The sequence below is a fragment of the Vanellus vanellus genome (assembly GCF_965231255.1).
Source record: "Vanellus vanellus genome assembly, chromosome: 1".
Lineage (NCBI taxonomy): Eukaryota > Metazoa > Chordata > Aves > Charadriiformes > Charadriidae > Vanellus > Vanellus vanellus.
This window is the reverse complement of record NC_138905.1, coordinates 203,594,528-203,602,250: the sequence shown is the minus strand read 5'-3', so window position 1 is coordinate 203,602,250 and position 7,723 is coordinate 203,594,528. Positions and strand designations below refer to the sequence as shown.

The following is a 7,723-nucleotide window of genomic DNA, read 5'->3' as shown; positions in this document are numbered from 1 at the left end:
GAAGAAATTTGATGGTTTGGGGTTGGAGTTTTGGGGGAAGGTATTTTGGGCTTTGGCGAGTCCACTTCAGTCACATTAAATGAAACATATACATTTGATGTTGGCAATCTCTGCGCAGCGAAGGGAGAAAAAGCCAAAGAAGTGAAAGTTTTTCCTAACTGCACTCCAAAGGAGCAATTCATCAACTCAGAATCTGCAAAGAGTAAAGCGAACACAAGTGACAGACTCCATGAATCAAAACAAAACCAGATAACTGTCCTGTGCCTACAGATGTGGGCTCGGCTCAGTGAGATGACAAGTGCAGCTCCCTCCAACAAATTGGCTATTGAATTTGCTAAGTACGTTATTGGTTACACATAGTGAATTTATGGATGCTGCAATAGGACACTGAAAAGGAGCCCTCAACACAAGTGAATAAATGGGCCAGTTAAGGATTTTGGCTCACCACAAGGTCTTGTTTGTTGGGTTTTTTTCCTTGTAGTCCTTTACCACTACTCTTCCCCATTACGCCATCCCTTCCAGCCCTGAGCTGCCCCTTGCCGCTGGCTGGGTCCTAAAACCGGGAAAAGGACCAGTGGCTTAAAAATCCCATGTTTGCAGACCAGTTGGCTGGGGAGGAGAGGGGCTGGGTGGCCTGCTCAGGAGCGGAGCAGAGGGACACGCCGCCTGGCAGGTGCCCATGGTGGCCAGCCAGAGCCATCTCCCAGCCACCCAGCCAGCACGGCAGGCAGGTACTCCCCATCTCTCTGCACCAACAAGAGAATATGCCCTGAGGGGGGGTCACAGAAATCTCCACAGTCTGTACACCAATCCCTTGACATTTATCGCATTTTCAAGGAAAATCTTATCACCCAGCCGAGATACATTACATTATGCGGATGAGACAACTTCTATTAATAAGTGAACTTTGCTCTTCTGTAAGGAAGCTTTCAATTCTTACGTTGATATTTTTACCCGGAAAGTACCTTTATGAACACTAGCATCAACCACCTCGTCCCACGGGGATACATCATCTTTGCTGAAATCCCCAATTCTTGAAACCAATCTGATGGCTTGGGGAGAACAAGACTTTGTAGATGATCCACATGTGAACAGACATGGAAAATGCTTGCAGAAAAATTCCTTTTCGAAAGCAAAAGTTTTAACTAATCATTTTAATCTCTAGTTTTTCTTTTAAAATTTTGAGAAAATATACTTGAGCTACTTTCTCCTCAGAAGTTTAAGATATTTTGTTTAGAACAAATCTCTGTTCTCCTCTGAGGTGCTTAAGCAGGTTACCTGAACAGGCCTAGAAACATGTCTTAAGAAGACGCAAAAGCACAATGATGCTTTCAAACTAGGTTTAAATAGGCAGACCTGACTTTTGTTCCTTTTTGGACAAAATAAACAGTATACAAGAAACATACACTCAAAGAGTACAACCAACAGAAAACGTAGGTTTAGATGTGCAGAGGGGACTACTTCCAGAAGACAATATTTCACACTGAGGCATTCTGGGTGATGGCATGAGTCTGGCCTGTAAATACTGGCACTGTTTTGAATCCTTTTCTCTCCACCTCAAGCTCATATTTAAAAAAAAAGAAAAAAACAAACAACCCTTTCAAAGCACTTACCTCCCCTTTCAAGGACAATATTCTGAAGTTGCACACCAGCTCATTTTGGATGTCATCTCTAAGCACGTGGAGGAAAAGAAGGTTATTGGGAGTAGTCAGCATGGATTCACCAAGGGGAAATCATGCTTGACCAATCCGATAGCCTTCTACAATGGCATGACTGGCTGGGTGGATGAGAGGAGAGCGGTGGATGTTATCTGCCTCGACTTCAGCAAGGCTTTTGACACTGTCTCCCATAACATCCTCATAGGTAAGCTTTAGGGAGGAGTGGCTGACGCACCAGAAGGCTGTGCCACCGTTCAGTGAGACCTGGACAAGCTGGAGAGTTGGGCGGAGAGGAACCTAATGAAGTTTCCAGGGCAAGCGTAGGGTCCTGCACCTAGGGAGGAATAACCCCATGCACTGGTACAGGTTAGGGGTTGACCTGCTGGAAAGCAGCTCTGCAGAGAGGGACCTGGGAGTCCTGGTGGACAAGTTGACCAGGAGCCAGCAATGTGCCCTGGTGGCCAAGAAGGCCAATGGCATCCTGGGGGGCATTAAAAAGTGTGGCCAGCACATTGAGGGAGGTGATCCTCCCCCTCTACTCTGCCCTGGTGAGGCCACATCTGGTGTACCGTGTCCAGCTGTGGGCTCCCCAGTTCAAGACACACAGGGAACTGCTGGAGAGAGTCCAGCTGAGGGCTACAAAGATGATCAGGGGACTGGAGCATCTATTATGAGGACAGGCTGAGAAACCTGGGTCTGTTTAGCCTGGAGAAGACAGAGAGGATCTTATCAATATCTAAAGGGTTGGTGTCAGGAGGATGGGGCCACATGCTTTTCAGTGGTGCTCGGCGACAGGACAAGGGGCAACAGGCACAAACTGGAGCACAGAAAGTTCCCTCTGAACATGAGGAAAAACTTCTTTACTTTGAGGGTGGCACAGCACTGGCACAGGCTGCCCAGAGAGGCTGTGGAGTCTCCTTCTCTGGAGATATTCAAAACCTGCCCGGACGTAATCCTGTGCAACCTGCTCCAGGTGAACCTGCTTTAGCAGGGGGGTTGGACTAGATGATCTCCAAGGGTCCCTTCCAACCTCTACCATTCTGTGATTCTGTGACACTCATGCAGCAGCTCTCTAACAAATGAGAAATCTCAAATCTAACGCTTCAGCAGGAGGGACTCCAAGAAGAGAGAAGTATAAAACTAGAAATACACACAGTAAAAAGTATCAAGTACACACATTTCAATTCATCATAGCAATTGTACCATGCGGAGTAACAAAAAGGGTCATGTGCTTGTATTAAGTGCAAGACCAAACAAATACAAGATAGAATGGAATGTCTGTCACCTGAGAGGAGGTCTAATTTATGTGAGTGCTGCTCAGCCGATTAATTTGTATACCTATTTACATGGGACCATTCTTTCCATCTCCAAGTGTCTCACACAGGTGAAAAAGCCCATAAACTTGCCACTATCTAAAGCATAAGGCCATGAATATATTTGACAGCACTGTCCACTATGATGTGCAGTATCAAAAACCACATCAACGTTTCTCAATGCTTAAGACATTGACCTATTAAACTAAATTTCACTTAACCTGGGGCTAAGCAATATGTAGGCAGTGATTGAAAGTTCTTACATTACCCACAGAACTCTTATGTGGCAAAATTACCCTCTGTTCTCAAGAAAGTCAATTAGCTCTGATGATTCACATCCTGTTTTGAATTGACAATCACCAGTGCTTCCTCCCAACTGTATGTGGTAATTTCTTAAGCAGAGTACCATTCTCTAGGGATACAATTTGAAATAATTTTTTTTAAATTTCATCTTGACCAGAGTGTGAAACAAAAGATGATCAGAATTTGTACACTGCTCTGGAAAAAGGCTATTACAGTGCATTTAGCAAAGCTGTCACAAAAAAAGTACGTTAAATAACAACAATGGACCTCAGAAATTAACTGTATCTCTTTATTGTTAACCAACGAATGTTATCCAAAATAGTAGATGTAATTGTAGCTTAATTGTACAACACAAAACATGATGCTAAAGGAAAAAGCATGTGGAAAATTACTTCACCAAGTAATCATTAAATGTATTCTTAGTATTTCCGCACCAGTAAGTGTTCCCAACTGCTGGTGACAGCAGCTATTACCACTTTGTTCATTGTGAAAATCCATATTACAAATGGTTGTTCCTGGTTGTTTAGAAAAAAAAAAAAAAAAAAAAATCACACAGCTTTATAAATGGATCTAATCCATTTAGCCCTAGTCTATATATTGTAGATTTATGAACAGCAAACTTTACTGGTATTTTTTCGCAACACTGAAACTGATGTATCAGTGTTAGTGCGCACTTTCCAGGGAAAAATGAAAACTCACTGGAAGCACAGTATTTCACCTGCTACGGTGAACTGTTCCAATACTTCAGAAATTTGCTTAAGCTTCAGTGTATGAAGCCTGTGAAACAAAACCTGTTCTTACAGTGCACTGCAAGTAGAAACACCAGCTTCCACCAAGCAGCATTTTGAAGCATGTGCACACCATCTGCACATCAGTCTTCAAGGTCAACCAGATATGTTTAGCCCAGCAAACCAAAAATATATTAATGTATCTTTATTTTTATTTTCATGATGTCACCCCACATAGCCAACCTTTAACTCCGCAAAATAATAAAAAAAACCCAAACTTAGTTGGACTGTTCATAAGAAATTTAAACCTATTGTGCATGAAAAAAAATGTTTAATAAAATGGCAAATTTTAATAGATAAGTGTAAATTTATGAGTGCATAATATCAAACAGAAAAGAGCTGAACCATCCTCAGAGAAAGCAGGGTTCTTCCACTGTAGATATTTACTAGGCTACTATAACAGAAGGAGTAACTGCAGTCCACATCAACTGTGAAGTTATTTCTAAAGTTCAATTTCTAAGCAAATTTTTCAAAAAAGCAAGTCTCCTTTTCAAGGGGGAAAGGACTTAATAACAGTGATCTGACATCAGATATGACAATTAAAATACTAGCTTCACTGAAAACTGAAGCTACAAACACTTTTATTCCAATTTTGGGAACTTTCATTTTGTATTTGGAAATCCCAAAGCAAACTAACACACACATTCTACACCCCTCCCAGGAGATAATATACCAGTGACAGGTTACAGCTTTAAAACACAGAAGATGCTTTTACAATTTAAACTCAACCAAAGGCAGTTAGACAGTATTTAGTACTATAGATCCATCTTAAAGTAAAACAAAATCCTAGGAGTAAGGGCTCCTAGTGTTCTATGAGATCACTGTGTAGTGATAGTCAATTTAAACAGTTTTTTTATGGTGTTTGAAGGACCGGTCATCATGTATATAGTAGTGAGGTAGGATACTGTCCCCTCCCTGGGACTGATGTTTTCATATGCTCCCTTGCCAGAAAGGTCCAGGACTCCCTACTGCAAATAAAATAATTACAAGCAAATAGCACATGAAGCTTTGTGGGTTTCTTTTTTCCCTTTGCTGCATTAGAACATTTTGCGCATCTAGAAGAATCACCTAGGAAAAGCAATACTTATTCAAGCCTATCAGCAGCCATGTGCTGCCCACAGGTAGTGTTCCATTTAAAAACATTTCCTGGAACTACCACCTGCCATCCAGACCTTTGTGAACAGGCAGGCAAAGAAAACCATCAATGATGACAGGACCTGAAACACCAAAGAATTTCACTTGGGAGAAAAAGAACGAAACTGAAAGTCAGCAATATCAAACTGTTAATGGTGTAGCTACATTGAAAAACGTAATTTCAAACTTCATACTGAAATAGTACCTATCCAGTTTAGGCTCAGTTCCATTCGTCTTTCTATTTCTTAATGTTTAAGCAATACATACACTTGTCAGTCATTCTATACTTCACATGAGTTTCCAAAGAAAAAAATATGAAACAATGAAACTGAAAACATGATGGGGAAAAAACTGCTATCATTCTCCACACCCTCCCCCCTCCAAAAAGCTAAGGATGACAGACTGCCTTACTGTTCAATAGCTTCCCCTAAATTTGTCTTCTAGCCACTGTAGTCAAACTGGTTAAGTGCTTTGGCAAAGTGGGGTGCAATCCATCAAATCTGCAAAGGCCTGCTTTTTTTCTCTGTTGGTGGTTCAGCTTTACGAGGAACATATATGCAATAAAACAGCTCTCACATTGCTTCAAACTCATCGATACGCTGCTTTGTATTGCCTTGTCGGATTTGTCGAAGAGTCTTGTACTTATCACGGCCTGCTTTAACATTCTCAGCATGAAGGACATCATTTTGTGTTTTCTTGGTTTCATCTCTGGCTTGAGCCAACTCAGAACTTAAAGCCTGTTGAACAAAATATTTGTATTTAAGTGCCTTGACTAATCTTTTAATGATTCTGGAATTTCTGATAATTGTTATCCTGCAACTGGGATAAGGATTTCTTGAATGCCAACCTATGAAACGCTTGTGTTGTTCAGTAACTGAAGTTGTGAGGTCTATCAGAAAGACTGCGGAGGGAAAGAGAAGGAGAGCGCAGGATTCTTTCCTTACATAAATGTGGGCACCAAACAACAACAACAACAAAGGCCTCAACCATAACATCCAAGAAGAATGGGAACAGCAGTATAAAGCAGCAGAATGACCTCATTTTTCAATTTCTGCTTGACTAAAGACAGCTCTTGTTTATCTCCCTGATCCTGTACTGTGATTGGCCAAGCAGAAAGGACATACATGCTACTAAGATTTTGCTGCCAGGAAAAGAAGCAGCATTCCATTTCTTTTATTTCCTTCCCAAATAGACATCTCATAATAAGGCAAAGGGTTACCACTAACATAGATTATGGTTTGAGGGGTAAGACTAGTCTGGGAGGAAATGCTCCATTTCAGGGAAATAAGATTAATTCAAAATGGGCATAATTCAGTTTTTGCATTTACAACATCTATGAATAGAAAATAAACACAAATACTACTAAGCAAGCATCTGTTCATACCACTTAATAAATTCCAGTAAATTTCCAGAAAGGAAAGCATTATGTTTTAACACTTGGTGTCCTGGACATTATATAATTATTAGAAATATTTACTGGCCAATGTGACAACATACTAATACTTTTAAGCTATAGAGCACAATCTCACATCCAATCTTTTATCTATTCCACTTCTAGAACACTATGAATGATATTAGTTGGTAAATTAGTAATAAGCATAGTAAAGGATAAAAAAAGCTGTTTCCTTGGCACACTGTAATTTCAATAAGATTTCTGACAAATAAAGAATGAAAACCCAAAGCCTGAATTATGTTGATACAACCATGAATCTTCATTACCTGGAGCTGCTTCTTAACACGTTCATTTTTCTGTGTTTCCGTTACCCGTTCTTCCTCACTCCTGTGATTCATGACACCATCAGAAGACAATTCTGCACTGGCTTCAGCATTGTTCTCATCATGTTCATCGTGTTCATTCTCTGTTGGAGGAATAACTGGTGGGGGAGGAGGTGGAGGAGGAGCAGACATCACAGATTTCAGTTCTTCTTTGGTCTTTTCCAAGTCCTCTTGGGCTGCAAAAGCCTAAATATAAGTAAACAGTACTCAGCATCTTTTAAAATTGTTTATGAATAGTCAGAAAAAGAAAAATAAAGAGTTGAGAAACTGTCCTTTATAAACAACATGACTAGCTTGCGCACTGAAAATTGTCTAATAGGAATACAGCGTACAGAAGATAGGACTCAAAATCAACTGCTTTTTCCAGCAGTAGACAAGAGAAGACTGAGAGAATAGGGCAGTCATACTGATTGTTTTCCAACCTTCCCAGCCTCCTGAAATTTGAGGTTCAGGGACTTCCTCAATCAAAGGTGATGTCTTTGAATTTCATATTCAACCAGAACTTGTAAGAATCAATCGCTTTTTGAACCTGTGCACACAATTAGTATTCACATCCCATAGTAGCTAATCACATAATTTGTGAAGAAATACTATTTTGCTTTAAACTGTTGCGCAGTTACATTTGATGTGCCTTTGTTATTGTTCTGGTTCATCTTTTTACCACCACTCATAATTTTATACACCTCCCTCCTGACGTGTTTTTTTTTTTTTTTCCCAACACGAAGTTTCAACCTATTTCACCATCATACAC

The 7,723-nt window shown here is 40.5% G+C and overlaps 1 protein-coding gene across 2 annotated transcripts in view; it reads right to left on the bottom strand.

Annotated features, from left to right (window-relative positions):
• Nucleotides 1–3,555: 3,555 nt before the first annotated feature.
• The window catches only part of RDX (radixin), a 43,991-nt gene continuing 39,823 nt past the window's right edge, over nt 3,556–7,723 (bottom strand). Inside the window, exons 13-15 of one of the 2 annotated variants that reach the window (XM_082480619.1) lie at nt 6,916–7,158; nt 5,773–5,933; nt 3,557–3,789 (exon numbers count right to left, since the gene is read on the bottom strand). In XM_082480619.1, the coding sequence (XP_082336745.1) occupies nt 3,774–3,789; nt 5,773–5,933; nt 6,916–7,158 (420 nt within the window). In that variant the 3' untranslated portion in view covers nt 3,557–3,773. Of the gene's footprint in view, nt 5,934–6,915; nt 7,159–7,723 lie in introns of both variants that reach the window. The other variant, XM_082480620.1, reaches the window with a different exon arrangement.